The sequence below is a fragment of the Leguminivora glycinivorella genome, chromosome 27 (genome assembly GCF_023078275.1).
Source record: "Leguminivora glycinivorella isolate SPB_JAAS2020 chromosome 27, LegGlyc_1.1, whole genome shotgun sequence".
NCBI lineage: Eukaryota > Metazoa > Arthropoda > Insecta > Lepidoptera > Tortricidae > Leguminivora > Leguminivora glycinivorella.
Genome location: NC_062997.1, coordinates 4,771,349 through 4,790,177, shown reverse-complemented (window position 1 = coordinate 4,790,177; position 18,829 = coordinate 4,771,349). Strand labels below are relative to the sequence as shown.

The following is an 18,829-nucleotide window of genomic DNA, read 5'->3' as shown; positions in this document are numbered from 1 at the left end:
CACTACTTGTAAGTGTTATTCGAATAAATATGTGTATGAAACTTGTGTGATTTCATTGTAAGTTGCCATATAGGTCTATATGGCAGCCCACACCCCATGCCCCGTCCCCGTGTCATCAAAAATAAGCAAAGCATAAGCGTATCGCTTCAACATTTATTTTGCGAACCGCCAAGGAGTGGAATGCCCTGCCTGTGTCTGTGTTTCCACAGAAGTACAATCCAATGGCCCGTTTCTTGAAAGGTACAAGCCTTGTATTACAAGTGTGTTTCCGTGACAACCCATACGATTTGACAGTTCGCGCACCTGTAATACAAGGCTTGTATGTCCATAGCTTGTACCTTTCAAGAAACGGGCCCCAGGTCTCTTTAAAGCTAGAGTAAATAGGTATCTCATAGGTAAGCGTGCTCCACCGTAGACCGCATCATCACTTACCATCAGGTGTGATCGTGGTCAAACGTCTACCTATTCCTACTAAAAAAAAAAAAAGACCCCGGCCCCCTATAGAGCTTACGTAATACATGAACGATAAACGGTACATCGATTTAAAAGTTATAAATAAAACAGTTTCTTAGATATGTGACCACATTTTAATCTCCGTGACAATACTTATTAAATTACATCTTTAAATTTAACACTTATACAAAAATTCTACAAGTAATATTCGATAATTTGATTTTAAGAATACTTATTTACATTTCATAAAATACTAGAGAAATGAATCCTTATAAAAGCATAACCTGAGAAATATATAACTACGCGCCACGTTGCGGAATTTCATTGGAACTATTTTATTCATACTATACTAAACTGTCACCACATACATCATCAGAATAACAGCCTCTTGACCATAGAGGAATAAGTAAAGCCCCATTTAGATGGTACGAGTTTCTCGCCCGTTCTGGTCGAGAAACTCGTATGACATTATCGTATGCGATTATCGTTCGAAAACGTTTACATTCGTGCGAGAAATAAAAACTCGCATACGAGTATCGTATGCGATACTCGCCAGGCGATTATCGCCAGGCGATTATCGCCAGGCGAAATAGTTTAGACGGAGAGTTGAATTTTCGGGAAATAATTCCATAACATTTCTCGACTCGTCTAAACCGGTTCTCGTATGACATTTCTTCTCGAACGTGCGATTATCGCACGAATCGGAGCGAACCGATTTTCATGCGAGTTTTGCCTGTCAACTTGCGTGCTTAGTTGCTAATTAATTAATTATAAACACATATATTGTATGCTTTTTTATAATATTGGATATAATTTACTTTGGATTTATTTGAATTTAAGTTGAATAGTACCCAATAATATTAAAAACACTATAAATTATTTATGACGGTCTAAATAATAATTATATAATTGGGAAAATAATGAATTCGACCTTAGCGTTACTTATAAGTCGACATCCAGGTTACGCAACCAACCGATCGCGTCAGGATATAATTGAGCATAGAATATAGATAAAATTTATTTTAAATGATAGCATTATACTCCATATGGGGTAAAATGCCAGTAAACATTAACACTATAATGTTGATAATGATAACCCTAATTTATTTTTGGTTTTAGCAGTTACTGAGAGTTAATAGATAATATAAAAATACCATGATTTACATGATTTCTGTTTCTAGGTAAAAAGAATTCATTTCGACTGGGTAGCGCATAAACTCGTATACGATTCTCGCATACGTGTTTTGTTTACACGGAGACATACAAACATCAAAGGCGAGGCGATTATCGCCTCCTCCCGTGCAATATCGTACGCATAGTTTACATGATGCGATATTTTTTCTCGTACTTCGATAATCGTACGTTCGAGGCGAGAAACTCGTACCATCTAAATGGGGCTTAAGGAAAAAGTTGCGACTCCATACATTAGTAAATGCGGATTATTTGTAGTCAGGGCTCGGATACCGGTTAAATTGTCAAACCGTTGTACTTGCGGCAAAACCTTTAAAACCGCTATTTTTAAACCGGTTTTTAGGGGAATGCTTTCATAAAGGTTTCGTTCGATTAACCGGTTTAGAACAAAATAAACCGGTTTACCGGGACCAAACAAAAAAGTCGCTGCGTGAACGTAGGTATTTACGCGGCGCCGGTGCGTTTCGCCGCTCGTCGAATAAACCGGTTTATATCGGTTAAAATAAAGTTCTCATAACGTTCGCTTCTTTACAAAGTTCGGAGTAAAATCGAAATAAACTGGTTTTAACCGGTAAAAAATTAACCGGTTCCGAGCCTTGTTTGTAGTGACATCTAACGTCAAACACGCGTCGTCACGCGTCAAATAGCGTAGATTATCAGTACCACTACTCGACACTAGGTGTCAACAGTGACGCGTCTGCCAAAAATGTAATAGTAAAACAGTTTACAACTTATATTACAAGCAGGAACTGAAAACAGATTAATACTATTGTAATATTAGCTAAAAATTGTTGAGCATTAGACTTTTTGTGCGTCGCGACATCTATTGACAAGTAGCAGTACTGATAATTTACGCTAGTTGACGAGTGATTGATGCGTGGATGACGCTAGATGTCACTACAAATAACATGCATTTACTAATGTATGGAGTTACAATTACTGAACTGCCACCCCATACATTAGAATAACAGCGCCCTCTTGACATTCATACTAATCATACTAATATTATAAATGGGAAAGTGTGTCCGTTTGTTTGTCTGTCCTTCACGGCAAAACGGAGCGACGAATTGGCGTGATTTTTTAGATGGAGATAGTTGAAGGGATGGAGAGTGACATAGGCTACTTTTTGTCTCTTTCAAGCTAGTAATCATATATTTCTGGCCATGCTTTAATACAGACGGACTGGCGAAAGCATTCCTTTTTGACTAAGGGACTCGAAAATAGTTTTACAAATCGTAAAACCCTTGGTATTACATGAGCATTTCTTTTTTTTTGCCATAATTTTTTTTTTTATTGTTTTAGGGAATTTTAGGTCAATTGTACTCAGAATCACGAGTACTATCAATCTCACTGGGAGACAAAGTGTCCCAGAATTCCCATACAGTTTTGTTACTTTCCTCTTTTGTTACCCCATACAAAATGTACGGAAAATGGTAACAAAACAAGAAAAAAATCGTATGGGACAATTTTTTTAACTACTAGGATTGAAAAGGCTAGTAATTCTGAGTAGAAATAGCATTTTTTTTTCAAAAATATCACACTACATAAAAGTGGCAAAAAAAAAAAAAGAAATGCTCACGTATGGTAACGCTACGAAAGTAAGAAATTGATTAAGGTAGTATGTTACTCTAGGTAAAAAGTATGCCTAAAATCATACTAAACTAACTTCGCAGCGATTTGGACAGCCCAGCTGTTTCACGTGATATTTCTAAGAAATTATGACATTTAACTCCTGCAAAGACGTTACCAAAATCGTTGCACACTTAGCTTGGTCGCACTCTTGTGTATAAAACTGCGTGGGCAATAGTTGTAATGTATAGAACTATATGTCGTATGTCACATTGCTATCGTTGCTGAAAAAAAGGCCTGTTATAAAAATATCATGTCTAAATAATATGTGAGTGTGTTTAGTAAAACGTTCCACTTTGTCGATTGCTATAAAGCTTTGTCAGTTTATTCATATAAAGATACAAGTAAATCTCGCCTTAATGGTAACCGACAAAGTGGGACTTTACTAAACACACTCACGTCTTAATAATATGTCTTTTAGAAATCAACAAAAAATAAAGAGATATATTCAAATATACACACAAATAAACAACACTTACTAGAAACTAATGTATACTAATATTATAGACCGTAATATCTTAGTAAAAAGTAGAGATTTTCTAAAGAATTAACTACAACATTGAGAACTAGGCTTCAATACTAGATTACATGCCTTGGCCAGTAAAGTAACGGCCAGTAACACTGTTCAACGCAGCCGCGAAGCGGTAGGGCCATTTTTTTTTCAAAGTTGTCCACCCCACTTTTTTTGGATTTGGAAATTTTTATGTGGTTTCCACTCAGAATCGCGAGCTCTTTCAATCCTAATAGGAGAAAAAGTGTCCCAAGGTTTTTTTCCAATTCCGTTACAATTTTTTCATACATTTTGTATGGCGGTAACGGAATGGAAGACGGAATATCAGGATTGAAAGACTTAAGAAAAGAGTATGAATCGCGTAAAAAAATACCCATGTCACTAAAAAAAGGGGGGGACGCAACTTTGAAAAAAAAAATGGCCCGGTAACTTTGTTTAGCGGATCGAAACTTAACGTTTTCCGGCCGACGGTCAGAAACGTTTTATTTTACATTTAATACTAGTTTTATTCTTACTTTTATTATAACTTATATGTAAATTGTAAACTATGTTATTATATCCAAGATATTAAAATGACAGTTCGATTGGTCAAAATGTGGCTCTTTGCATCTTAGAATGGTGTTTACGGCTTGGCAATAACCTAATCACAAAATTAAAATTTTGAAGAACCCCCGACCGCGACATATTGGACCGATTTTCATGAAACATGGCTAAGAACACTCCCGACTAACTCAGCTTTCAAACAAAAAAAACTAAATCTAAATTGGTTCATTCGTTCGGGAGCTACGATGCCAGACAGACAGACACATCAAACTTATAACACTCCGTCGTTTTTGCGTCGGGGGTTAAAAACAGATCAGGACAAAGTGGCAAAAATATGTATCAACAACCTTAAAGTTTAAGCAATAAACTCTTAATTACCGTTTTAACCCCCGACGCAAAAACGACGGGGTGTTATAAGTTTCACGTGTCTGTCTGTGACTTCGTAGCTTCCGGATGGATGAACCGATTTAGATTTAGTTTTTTTGTCTGAAAGCTGAGTTAGTCGGGAGTGTTCTTAGCCATGTTTCATGAAAATCGGTCTACTATGGCGCGGTCGGGGGTTTTTTCAAAATTTTAATTTTGTGGTTAGGTTATTAATATAATGAATGTACCAAATCGACCAATCAAATTGTATATATTTTAGTGTCCAAGATGTTAAAGTATTCATAGATATGTACACAAAGTAAAATAAAAAAATAGAAACAGGCGGTCTTATCGCTTAAAATAAATCACATATAATACAGGCTGGAGATATATCAAAGACTTAAGATTATTTATATTTATCGAATATTTTGTCCTTAGATAATAGCATAGATGAATAAGTAGAGAAAGACTTGTAACTCCCTACATCAGTAAATGCAAGTTATTTGTAGTGACATCTAGCGTCAAACACGCGTCAACTAGCGTAAATTATCAGTACTGCTACTTGTCAATAGATGTCGCGACGAACAAAAAGTGTAATGCTTAACAATTTTTAGCTAACATTACAATAGTATTAATCAGTACTCTGTTTTCAATTCCTTCTGCTTGTAATATAAGTTGTAAACTGATTAAATATTACATTTTTGACAGACGCGACACTGTTGCCACCTAGTGTCGAGTAGTGGTACTGATAATTTACACTATTTGGATGCGTGATTGACGCTAGATGTCACTACAAACTTGCGTTTACTGATGTATAGAGTTACAACTCTTTCCTTCTCTTGTTTTCTCTATGGATAAAAGAAGGCAGGAGTTCGGACATAATTGGCAATTTGTATTGAATACTTCACACACACTTGTACTTAGATGGACGCTCCTATTGGACTATTGCTACAATTTAAGGATGACTCAGCAATTAAGACGATACAGGAGGTCAATTCTCCATACAAACGCTCTCTACTATTTTCTCCCTGGTTTTTGAAGATGGAGCAATGATTTTATCAACACAGATTATTATTATTTTTATCTGTGTCGGACCGTTTTGATTTTTTTTGATATTTTTATTTTTAAAGACGCTAGAGCCAATCAAAAATTTACAAAAACGGCCTTTTTCATTATGGCGTACTGACGCGACCGGCATCATCCGTTTCATATACTCTTTGCACCTCGCTGCGTGCGAGCGCTACTCTAGGACAAACCGCGCGGCGCACAATTTTTTTTTTATGGGATAGGAGGCAAACGAGCAGACAGGTCGCCTGATGGTAAGCGATCACCGCCGCACATGGACCCGAAACACCAGAGGTGTTGGAGGTACGTTGCCGGCCTTTAAGATGGGTGTTAGAAGAATTATTACTGAGTCGTCCTTATACTGTGCTATTGCTCAATACACGCATTACCATGGCTTGATTACTTACATTGAGTTGATTACAATCATACATATACTCACACCTGTTTTCCATAAGGGGTAGGCAGAGCACATGAAGCTGAACTTTCAGTGCCACGCTTAGCGATTAAAAGATTGAATGAATACTAAAAAAATGCTATGTACAGCTTTTGGATCGGGAATCTTGAGCGTTACGAGAGTTTCAACACACTAATATTATTAGGGTAGATCGTAGAGTGTATTATTGATCCACGAGCGTAGCGAGTGGTCCGGGAATCACGAGCGTAGCGAGTGGTTCGAGAATCTTGTGCCTTGCGAGAAGTAGCTCCTTAGCCAGTTATAAAAACTTTGTGTAATATGGATACCCGATCAAGCGAAAGAATCGACTATTGAACCACGAGCGTAGCGAGTGGTTCGGGAATCACAAGCGTAGCGAGTGTTTCAAGAAAACAAAATAGCTAAATAAACATTGCCCGTATAGACAGTTGAAAAAATTAAATATTCATTTGCGATCTTTTTGATGCTATTTCCCCCCTATCCCTTTCTTCTTTATGGTTCTTCCCTATATGTTTCTGTAGCTCCTTCAACGCACTATACTGCCGCGGACAAAGCTTACATTTGTATGGGAAGTCTGAGGAATCGCCGTGGGAGCGCGATACGTGGCGCGCGCGAGTGGTTGAAGAGGCGAAACTGCGGTGGCATATTTCGCAGGAGTAGGGTTTTGCCGTGCTGTGGGACTGAAAAAGAAAAAAAATAGTGAGTGGAGTTCCTCCGTGTGGAATCTGTCTGTGGCATCGTAGCTCCCGAACGGGTGAACCGATTTAGATTTAGTTCTTTTTTGTCTGAAAGCTGAGTTAGTCGGCAGTGTTCTTAGCCATGTTTCATGAAAATCGCGATCGGTTTTTTCAAAATTTTGATAATGTGGTTAGGTTAGTTAACTAATCAGTTATCTCTCATCACACAAATAAATGCCCTAACCGAGATTCGAACCCAGAACTGCGGATTAGCAGGCAGGGTCACTACACTCACTGCCGACTAGACCAGACTGGTCGGTAAAACTCAATGTAGAGGCTTAGTTTCTGTATACAGTGTTTACAGCTGTATGTTTTTTTAACGTGTACTCACAACTTTGAGATGCCGCTGGAGACTAGAATTGGTTCCGAAACTCGTCTTACAGATATCGCAGGAGAATGGGCGTTCGTTGCGGTGTGTTCGCTCGTGGATCTGAAAAAAATAGGTAAGTAAGTATATAAATATAGTATTTTTCATCACACCCGCACTTTAAATGTACTATTGCACGCAGGCGGAGCGTGAGTTATAGAAATAAATCTAGTATTTTTCATCACGCCCGCACTTTAAATGTACTATTGCACGCAGGCGGAGCGTGAGTTATAGAAATAAATATAGTATTTTTCATCACACCCGCACTTTAAATGTACTATTGCACGCAGGCGGAGCGTGAGTTATAGAAAAATCGTTCTTCCAAGGGAATAATGAAATTTCTTGTACCGTACTTAACTTTTTTACATCTATTTACATATTTTTTACATTGAATTGAATTGAATTGATTGACTAACTCGAGTCTTTAAATCGCTCCGGCAAGCCGTCGCGATTTAACTTACTCTCGTTAGTAATATTCAACTTCCTCCCCTTGTTGCACAATGTACTATTATGCAACAGGCGTTTAAAGGAGGTCAAATAGGACGAGTGGCGTGGGTAACAATTTGAGGCGAAGCCGAAAATTGTTATTAAGACGCCACGAGTATTTTTCGACTCAGTTAAACACCGTTGCATACAATACTTTTTCTACGACCATGCACAGTAATTATTACGGTAAGTATAGAGGCGATGTAATGACTGGCGTAGACGGACCAAGCTAACAATGCATCGATTTCGTGTTTAGAGACGGACCAAGCTATGCATCGGTTTATGTAATATTGTGTTTTAAAGTCTGAAAATGATAATAATGCGAATTTCGTAATGAAACATTCTCAATAATGATTAATGACACCCATAATTTGATCTTCATAGAGTGTAAAGTTAGTTTAGACGCATAATTTATAGAGAAATTTAATATCAACGACGATTTTTCCTGATTTTATCATAGTAAATGTCACAAAATTAGTTTGGTCCGACTCAAAATGTGTAAGTTACTGGTGTCTATCTATATTACCGTAGCTCTCACACTCATAAACCGATTTTTTTTTCTATAAAAAGTGTAGTAATGTTTAAATACCTTTTTTTTGTAGATTTCTGTATTTTATGTATATTTCAAGTTATTCTTACCTGCAAGTTATAGCTCTCGAAAAACCCTTTCCCGCAGTAAGTGCATCTAAAGGTGGTCCCTCTAGCGGCGCGCTCGTGACACTTCATATGCATCTTCAGTAGAGCTTGCGAACCAAACTTTTTAGAACATTGGCTGCAGCATTGGGTTTTCTCCTGTAGACAACAATTGAATTAAGTTAATATTTATTTATTTATTTATTTAAACTTTATTGCACAAAATATACAAAAATGTACAAATGGCGGACTAATATTATCGTGAGATCATCATCCTCCTTGCCAGCCTTAGAGTCTGCTTTGACAAGATTTGGCGTAAGCACTAGTTTTTAACCCCTGACGCAATAACCTAACCACAAAATTAAAATTTTGAAAAAAAACCCTTGACATAGTGGACCGATTTTCATGAAACATGGCTAAGAACACTCCCGACTAACTCAGCTTTCAAATAAAAAAAAAATTCGAAATCGGTTCATCCGTTCGGGAGCTACGATGCCACAGACAGATACACACACAAACAGACAGACAAACAGACAGACGGACAGACAGACAGACAGACACGTCCAACTTATAACACCCCTTCGTTTTTGCGTCGGGGGTTAAAAACGACGGAGTGCTATAAGTTTGACGTGTCTGTCTGTCTGTTTGTAATTTTAATTTTGTGGTTAGGTTATTACGAAAGTGACCGCCATCTGACCTTCTTACATGGTACAATATCTATATTTAATATTAACCACAGGTATAATAGATATCCTGCTAGGAAATAACTTAGTGACTTACCAGATGCGTATCCCTATGTTTGGCCAAGGAGTGCGGGTACTTGAACCTCTTAGGGCACTCGGGACAGGCGAAGCCGGCGCCAGCAATATGTGTAGCCATGTGCTGTCGCAACGCCAACCAACCGACTAATGTGGCCTTGCAGACTTTGCACTCGCGGAGTCTAGTCGGGTGGTATCTGTGGCAGAAGAGGTGGTGTTACATTTTGGTGCCGCGCGACCAGGATTTACAATACATCGCATTTAATACGGTCATAGCCAAATAAATCTAGACTGTAATAATAAGGCCCGTGTGGTGACGGGTTAAGAATTTCACCACCCCCTTTCTTCCCATGGGTGTCGTAGAAGGCGACTGTGGGATGTGGGTTAAATTGTGGCGTAGGCGAGAGGCTGGCAACCTGTCACTGCAATGTCACAGTTTCGTTTTCTGTCAACCCCTTATTTGCCAAGAGTGGCACTGAAACTTGAGTAGTTTCATGTGCTCTGCCTACCCCATTCAAGGGATACAGGCGTGATTGTATGTATGTAATAATAAGTTTTCCTACTCCCGTACTTACGTACGAATTACAATTCGTCATTTACAGGGTCGTGCATAGATCTTTAAATTAAAACCCGACATAAAAGATGTCAAGATAAGTCTAATATAGTTTATTACCCAAAAAAGCATTTATAGGTTTTGTAGCAGTAAGATTTTGGGTTTTAAAGCACTGTGTTACATTTTCACTGCGCACTTTTTCAGTTAGCTAAAGTGAAGTGTTATGAAATATTATAGTTGACTAAGTGTCAAAGACTATCCAACACTGAAAAGTCAGCACGTATAGTTTTATTCTGTGGTGTTCTAATTGACAGATTTAAGTCGACGAATATATTTTTTTTGCATTTTTTTCTATCTATAACCAATTAGTACTCTTAAGTTTATTTATTTTTGTATATATCGTATTTATCTTTTTTTTATACTACGTCGGTGGCAAACAAGCGTACGGCCCGCCTGATGGAAAGCGGTCACAGTAACCTATGGACGCCTGCAACTCAAAGAGTGTCACATGCGCGTTGCCACCCCATTAGAAACTTGTACATTCCCTTTTGCTGTGTTAAATACACAGTAAAAAGGAGTGTACAAGTTCCAAGGAGGGTTCGGGTTGCCGACGACTAAAAGGAAAATAAACGGAATAAGTCAGTTCCGTAAGTCCTCCCGTCATCGGCACACCGCACCCTCGTTGAGCTCTGGCAGCCTTACTCACCGGCAGGAACACAACACTATGAGTAGGGTCTAGTGCTATTTGGCTGCGGTCTTCTGTAAGGCGGAGGTACTTCCCCAGTTGGGCTGTGCTCTAGATTCGGGCGAGATATCATTCGCTATGCCCTACCTCCTACAATTTTAAAAAGTACTCACTTCTGCCGATGGTTTTTCAGACTGCCTTTCGTGGAGAATATCTTATCGCAGTCTTTACAAGGAAACGTTTCCCCCTCGGCGCCTTCTTTCACCTCTTTAGCGTTTAATCTGAAACATAATAATTTTTTTCATCACATTTGCTGTTTAAAGGTCTCATTGCGTCTACGTGTACTGGAGAATAATGTACTATTTTATTCCCAAGGGAGTAATAATAAAGTACCAGCCAAGGATTTTTTTTGCTGCCACGCGACATGTTTGAGTTAGTCAAGTGATACTGGTCTTTCAAATAACCTAACCACAAAATTAAAATGTTGAAAAAACCCCCGACCGCGACATAGTAGACCGATTTTCATGAAACATGTCTAAGAACACTCCCGACTAACTCAACCTTCAGTCAAAAAAAAACTAAATTCAAATCTGTTCATCCGTTCGGGATACGATGCCACAGACAGACACACACAAACAAAGAGACACGTCAAACTTATAACACCCCTGTTGTTTTTGCGTCGGGGGTTAATAGTACATTGTGCAACAAGGGGAGAAAGTTGAATATTACTAACGAGAGTAAGTTAAATCGCGACGGCTTGCCGGAGCGATTTAAAGACTCGAGTTAATAATATTCATACTCCCCGAGTTACACACAATGTTTTTCATCACGCTTGCATTATAAAAAATATGCAAAAAGGTGAAAAAGAGTTCAATACAGTACTAGAAATTTCTTAACTCCCTAGGGAGAACGATTTTTCTATAACTCACGCTCCGCCTGCGTGCAATAGCACATTTAATGTTGTGATGAAAAACTATAAAAATGTTACCTTTCTACAATCCTAGCTTCCTTCTTTATACTCTTCTGTACTTCTCTCTCCTTCTCCATCCTGTGTCGAGTTTCGGTGGTCAGACCGAACGTATGCCATTTTGTGTGGACCAGGAAACGCTTCGGATGTTTGAAGATGAGGTTACAGTGGGTGCATTCGTAGTAGGCTTTTGGATTTGAACCTGAAATAGAAGAATTGTGTTAAAAACCGCGGAGTCAATATGAAATAAGTCATTATCATGTTGCTAAATGACATTAACTTAACCACAAAATTAAAATTTTGAAAAAACCCCCGACCGCGACATAGTGGACCGATTTTCATGAAACATGGCTAAGAACACTCCCGACTAACTCAGCTTTCAAACAAAAAAAACTAAATCGAAATCGGTTCACCCGTTCGGGAGCTACGGTGCCACAGACAGATAGACACGTCAAACTTATAACACCCCGTCGTTTTTGCGTCGGGGTTAAAAATGAAAAAAAAAAAAATGAAAAATAGTTTTATTTCAGATAAGTAGGTATAAAACTAAACTTAAGTATTACATTTGTAAGGACTACAGCTTATGTAAATGTCTTTAGGTACCGGCCACACCAGAGCGTCGCGTGTCTCGGGGCGCGCAACGGACGTCCGCACCTGAGTGTAATTCAAAAAGCGTCTCCTCAGTACATTTTGTATAGGAAGGACGTAAGACGCGCCCCAGGTGGCGTGGCGGCGGCGTGGCGCGCGCCGCGCCGCTTGGCGACACGCGACGCTCTGATGTGGCCGGTCACTAACCATTATCTAACTTATCTCAAAGTGAAATGCAACCAATGGTTTAATTGGTTCCCGCACTAGGCAAGCCTGTGTCGCGGAGGCCAGTACTGGTCGTACAAATAATATGGATGAAATGTTTTGATATAAAAATATGGAAGAACCCCTGCTAGAAAATTTTCAAATATAGGGCCCCTAGCCTAGGCCTAATTAAGTGTGCTAATGAGAGAATAATTTTTCGGCCAAAAAATCAAAGCCATATTACTCGTACACTAAAAGTTATAATAACCGGAGATTTTAACATAGATACTCTTAAGAAAACTACTACAGCAAAAGATTTTAAGTACCTATTGACTAGCTATAATATGAAAATAGGAATACACAAACCAACTCGACCAGTTAGCAACACTTGCATAGACAACTTTTTGTATAACATGCGAGGCGGAAAGTTTAAAATCCTCGAATTAGCACTTTCAGACCACATGGCCATATTAATGAAATTTCCTGTAAAGAAAACATGTATTCTAACTCACTGGTTCATAGAGAAAAGAGATTATGCAGAGGATAACATAGTTAAATTTATAAAGTATCTGGAACACCTTAGTTTTAATAGTACATATATGGCTAATAATCCAAATGATGCATACGACTCTTTCATTAGTGATTTTCTGCTTTTATATGACATGTGTTTTCCTGTGAAACGAGTAAAAGTTACACTACTTAAAAAACCGAAGTGGATAACCAGAGGTATACGTACCTGTTGCAAGCGTAAAAGGCAACTTCTTTGGAATTACCGGAAGTCTACTAGTGTCAAAGATAAACATATATACAAAGAATACTCAAAACGACTCAAAAAAATTATTAAACTGACACAAAAGGCCCAAAATGACTATAACATAAAACATTCGTCGAATAAGGTAAAGGCGGCGTGGAAAATTATAAATAACGCAAAAACCAATCTGCCAAAGGAAAATATACCAAAATTACATGTTGAAGGCGCCGTGATAGAAAATCCTAAAATGATCGCTCAGGAGTTTAATAACTACTTCATAGATGTGGTAGAACGCAACTTAGCGAACAAATTTGACAGCTCTGACACTGTCATACCACATACAAATGGGAATAGTAGTTCGGTACCGCTCGGAACTATCACTGGGAGTAGTTTGATATGTAATACTATGTCCTCTATTTTTATGTCTCCAACAACCCCAACTGAGATTTTTAATATTATACACTCATTGAAAAATACAAACAGCGTAGGATACGATGGCATAAGCACAAAAATACTTAAACGAGTTTCTCACATAGTTGCCCCTGTTCTTAGCTACATCACAAATATGTGTATAGAATATGGTGTTTTTCCTGAAAAGTTAAAGACTTCAGTAATTAAACCTATACACAAGAAGCATAGTAAATATGATACTAAAAACTATAGGCCAATAGCACTTATACCAATAATTTCAAAAGTTATCGAAAAGGTTATTTACAACAACTTGTACAACTACTTTGAGAGCAACAATCTATTCGCCAATGAACAGAAAGGTTTTCGTAAAAATAAGAACATCAACATGGCTATTTATGAGCTGTTAACGAAGGTGCTTGCTAACGTGGATAAACGGCTCCCAGTGTCAGCCATCTATATGGACATGACAAAAGCCTTTGATTTTGTCAGACACGATATACTTCTAGATAAACTCTGCAAGTATGGTATCAGGGGAAATGTTTTAGAGTTAATAAGATCTTACCTTAGTAACAGGAAACAAAAGACACAAATAAATCATATCGATCTTAAATCAAAGGTAGAGACTATTTATTCGTCATGTCTTCGAGACATTAGGTACGGCGTCCCCCAAGGGAGTATTTTAGGTCCCCTTTTATTTATAATATATATCAATGACCTCCCGCGAGTAACAACGCATCCAACAATTTTATTTGCAGATGACAGTACAATTATTTTCTCTGATAGTCCACCAGATACTATAGAATCTGATATCAATACAACTTTAGAGTCCACTATCGAATGGCTTGACAGAAATAACCTTCATATTAACCTGGCCAAAACATATATAATGAATTTTAAACAGAGATGTAAAAATCTATTGGTTCCAGTAGCAAAATTTAACAACTACATAATCTCAGAAACGGACCATACAAAATTTCTCGGTTTAACATTAGACAATAATCTTTCCTGGAAACTTCAAACCGAAAATGTCTGCAAAAAGTTGAGCCAATATTCGTACACTTTGTTTATGCTACGTAAAATAGTGAATCAATCAACAGCTTTGACAGCTTATCATGCATACGTTTCCTCAACGCTCAGATATGGCGTTATTTTTTGGGGAAACTCTACTAATCGTGAACTCGTATTTCGAGCACAGAAAAGGTGTTTACGATCTTTGTGCGGACTACACTATTTAGAACCATGTAAACCCTTCTTTACTGATTTGAAAATTCTTACATTTCCTTGCCTATACATATTCGAAATCGCTTTATTTGTTAAAAGTAATCCACACCTCTTCAAATATTTCTCTAGTGAGAGACGATGTGATAAAGTGATAGGTATGCCATCAAAGACCAAATTACTTTCAAAAAGTATTATAGGAATGGCACCAAAAATTTTCAACAAATTACCAAAGACAATTCGAGGTAAAGAGGGTCTGAATGAATTTAAACAAGCTTTGAAAATGTACCTGATAGAAAAAGCCTACTATTCGATCAATGAATTTATTAATGAATGTAATGAATGATTGCACAATCTTATGTCTCTATTGTTATTATTATTTTATTTTCAATTTAAATACTGTTATTGCTTGACATGATTATATAAAGTTACTTTTGATATTTCCAATTTGTTTATTAGTCAGTTTAGTTTAATTTTATGCATGTAAATGTGTTTAGCATAAGTATTTTTTATATCGTACGCCGAAAGGCACACCATGGTCGGACCTATAATGTAAACTGACACCTATTGTAATGTATGTAACCCATGATGACGAAATAAATGAATTGAATTGAACTAACTTTACTTCAATACTCAAGGCTAGGTAGGGGGCTAGGGGCTACCCCTGTTACAAAAAAAAGTGGGGTGGACAACTTTGAAAAAAAATGGCCCACCCACAGATGTCATATATACCATAGATCAAGCAAACGTATCTACTTAGCGTGTCAAATGAACTCAGTGAAATCCACTGAGTTGTCCGTCTTTACTCGCAGCTTGCAGCTTTCGGGCGTCAATTTTTGTAAGTTGAAGTCAACCAAAACATAAAAAATGCCTCGTTACGTGATATTCAATTGCAACAACACAAAAATTATGAACAATCAAGAACCTGAGACATATTTAAAATTACAGGCAAGAATCAACTTCAGTACAAAATTTGACACGCTCGGCCCCTATACAAATATATGAATTTGTTTCTTCTATCTAAATTAAGTTCTGTGGGCCCACCTATAATATTTCAGACAAAAATCTCACCCGTTTTCATAGCTTCCTTTGCTATGGCAACATTATTCTCCTCAACGATAACAGCATCCTCTTCTAAAGCGTCTCTGGGTGTCGCGTTACAGTCTTTCAGGAATGGTGACGGTGCACTATCGCTTTCATTGCTGTCTATCGGCTCCACCTTTAAGTAAGAAGATATTTGATGATTAAATGTCAAAGGCCACGAGGGTCGCTGAAAATAGGAAGGCATGGCGTGAGCTTGTGAAGGCCCTTTGCACCTCTGGGGTGCTCAAGGACTAGAACAACAACAACAAATGTCAAATATAGACTAATATTTATTAATTCAAATTAACACATAACCTAACCACAAAATTAAAATTTTGAAAAAACCCCCGACCACGACATAGTGGACCGATTTTCATGAAACATGGCTAAGAACACTCCCGACTAACTCAGCTTTCAAACAAAAAAAACTAAATTGAAATCGGTTCATCCGTTCGGGAGCTACAATGCCACAGACAGACACACACACATACAGACAGATAAACAGACAGACAGACAGACGGACAGACAGACAGACGGACAGACAGACATATAACACCACGTCGTTTTTGCGTCGGGGGTTAAAAATTATAATAATGTTCTTATTGACGACCGGTCTGGCCTAGCGCGTGGTGACCCTGCGTGCTACATCGCGGTCCCGGGTTCAACCCGGCAAGGGCATTTATTTGTGTGATGAGCACAGGTTCCTGAGTCATGGATGTTTTCTATGTATATGAGTATTTGTATATTATATATATCGTTGTCTGAGTACCTGCAACACAGGCCTTCTTGAGCTTACCGTGGGGCTCAGTCAATCTATGTAAGAATGTCCTATAATATTTATTTATTTAATTAATTGGAATTTCTCCTTGAAACAGTGTTGAAATCAAATCATTTCCTCAGAAAATTAGTAACCAGACTTGACTTCAAAATAAAGTCAAAAATGCTCTAAAAGCAGAAGTATTTAGTCAATTGAAGTCAGTCATAATCACGCCTGTATTCCATAAAGGGGTAGGCAGAGGACATAAACTACTCAAGTTTCAGTGCCACTCTTGGCAAAAAGGGGTTGAAAGAAATCAAAATTTTGACATAGCAGTGACAGGTTGCAAGCCTCTTGCTTACGCCACAATTAAACCCATATCCCACAGTTGACTTCTACAGGGTGAATCCACGTAAAAGTAACGTTACGACTTCATTGAGTGTTTATTTGAACTACAGCTGCAAATGAAAGGATCTTGGCATATATCGGGAAAGTAACACTTATTTAGAGATAGATTATCACTTGAACATGCATAAATGGAACATGCCATAAAATCGTGACTCATGTCGCTCTTGCCGCGGATTGACCCTAAAATAGGCGAGACGGCTAAAAAAAAAAACTAAGCCGTCAGTTAGATTATCAAAAAATTTTAGACACATATTTTTTCTTTTTTCTCGTAAACAAAAAATGACGGTACAGTAGTGTGTTGAAATGTTTCGCGTTCACGCCTAGGTACAATTTTTACTTAGAAGTGACGTCACAAGCCCCCACTCCGGAACTTTGATGCTCTATATCTTTGTATTTATACATTAATTCAGTGTTTGTAGACAATCTAACTGACGGACTAAACCCAATTCCATTTTTTTATGAATGTAGTTGTCATCCTTATACTTCTAAATTATAAGTAAAATAAAAAGTACCTTCACTTGCACTATATCTTCATCAACAACTTCCTTTTTAATATTAACTTCTACTATTAATTCTTCTTTTTCCGAATCTTGTCCATTGGACACTTTCCGTCTCTCCTCTTTTTGGCTGTGATTAGTTTTCATAAGACTCCGTCTTAACGGTTCACAGTAGATTTCAATCTGTACAGGTGAAGATTCCTTTTCATTGTTGATTTTACTTTTAACATTTTTCTTTTTCCTTTTTGAACGATTTTCCTTCGGCTTTGAATTTAAATCCTTAGATTTGTTTGATGAATTATTGTTGGTCATATTTAAACCATGGATAACTGATTTTGTATCTTCTCTGGTTCTTTCGCCATTAGAATTTAAATCATTAGTATTTAACATTTCATAGCTAGGATTAATATTTTTGCTTAAATCTTTACCATCAACTTCTTCATGTAGTTTAGTCCTCCTTGTACTTGATTTGTCTGAAAGTGCTTTACTCAAAATTGATTCAGTATTTACATTCTTAGGTGTACTATTTATAAGTATATCTTCAATTAGTTTCACTGTGTTTTCTAAACTTTTTCTCTTATTACTATCCATAAATGTTTTTTCTGGAGTTTTTCTCGGATCAATTGGATTTTCTTGTACAGAATTATACTGATCCTGACTTGAGTCCATTCCCAGATGTTTCTGTAGCGCTTTTGTATGTAATTGAGGTATATGTAGAGGTACTCTCTGACTAAGACTTTCTCTGTCATCTAAGTTGTTTACATCGTAAGTTTTGCTTTCAGTATTGTAGTAATTCATCAAATCAGGCCTGTTTGTATTTAAATTCATGGGCAGAATATTGTTTTCAACAGTGCTTGGTGCCGTATTATGTGGTAAACTCGAATTAGGATGGCCATAGTCTGTTTGAAAGTTCAAATGGTGATAGCCTGGAAAGGGGCTCATAGAATGTCCCATATTCACAGGCGAATGGCCGTATGAACGATAATCTGGCAAATCATACCCTGGTGCTGCAGCTTGTGGCGTTTGTTGAGGCATTTTAGGCAAGTTACCCAAGTTATGACCTAAGTTCATAGGATTTGACATTTGGGTCATATTCACAGGTATTCCCATGTTTACCGGCACATCGTTCGGCCCGTAAGGCCCACTGTTGTGTAACATAACTAGTTCGATACTGAAATAACCGCACTATTTAGATTTAAAACTCATTTCGTTTCTTAAAATCCTAAAGTAAACACGATCACAAACAGTGTAGAAAGCCATTTTGACATATTTCTCGTCCACCCAAAAACCGGTAATAAATAAGTGATAAGGATTTACTAAATGTGTAGATTTCGGTTAATTACAATCGATCAATTTGTATATGTATTTAGTATTTTTGACGAAAATGTAACTCAAAACATTACGAATGACTTTATAAAATACTACACAAAGCATTTCAACAAAGTATGAAATGGCAAGTGGCAACGAATACAAAAAAACCCTAAAAATGACTACGAATTATCGCATTTCTTACCTCAAACCGGTATATGTAGTAAGTT

The 18,829-nt window shown here is 37.5% G+C and overlaps 1 protein-coding gene across 1 annotated transcript; it reads right to left on the bottom strand.

Moving 5' to 3' along the window:
- Positions 1 to 6,031: 6,031 nt before the first annotated feature.
- LOC125240361 (zinc finger protein Xfin-like) lies at positions 6,032 to 18,556 on the bottom strand. Its single transcript, XM_048148266.1, has 8 exons — positions 17,307 to 18,556; positions 15,618 to 15,765; positions 11,396 to 11,576; positions 10,581 to 10,688; positions 9,192 to 9,366; positions 8,418 to 8,570; positions 7,257 to 7,355; positions 6,032 to 6,868 (listed from the first exon to the last, which is right to left on the bottom strand). The coding sequence occupies exons 1-8, from the start codon at positions 18,447 to 18,449 to the stop codon at positions 6,626 to 6,628; spliced, it is 2,250 nt and encodes a 749-aa protein (XP_048004223.1). The 5' UTR covers positions 18,450 to 18,556; the 3' UTR covers positions 6,032 to 6,625.
- Positions 18,557 to 18,829: the final 273 nt, after the last annotated feature.

Coding starts and splice junctions, on each gene's coding strand:
- LOC125240361 (XM_048148266.1), bottom strand. CDS start 18,449: ATGTTACACAACAGTGGGCCTTACGGGCCGAACGATGTGCCGGTAAAC. Junction 9,367..10,580: donor CTGAAAAACCATCGGCAGAA/GTGAGTACTTTT, acceptor CTTCTGCCACAG/ATACCACCCGACTAGACTCC. Junction 6,869..7,256: donor TCCAGCGGCATCTCAAAGTT/GTGAGTACACGT, acceptor TTTCTTTTTCAG/TCCCACAGCACGGCAAAACC.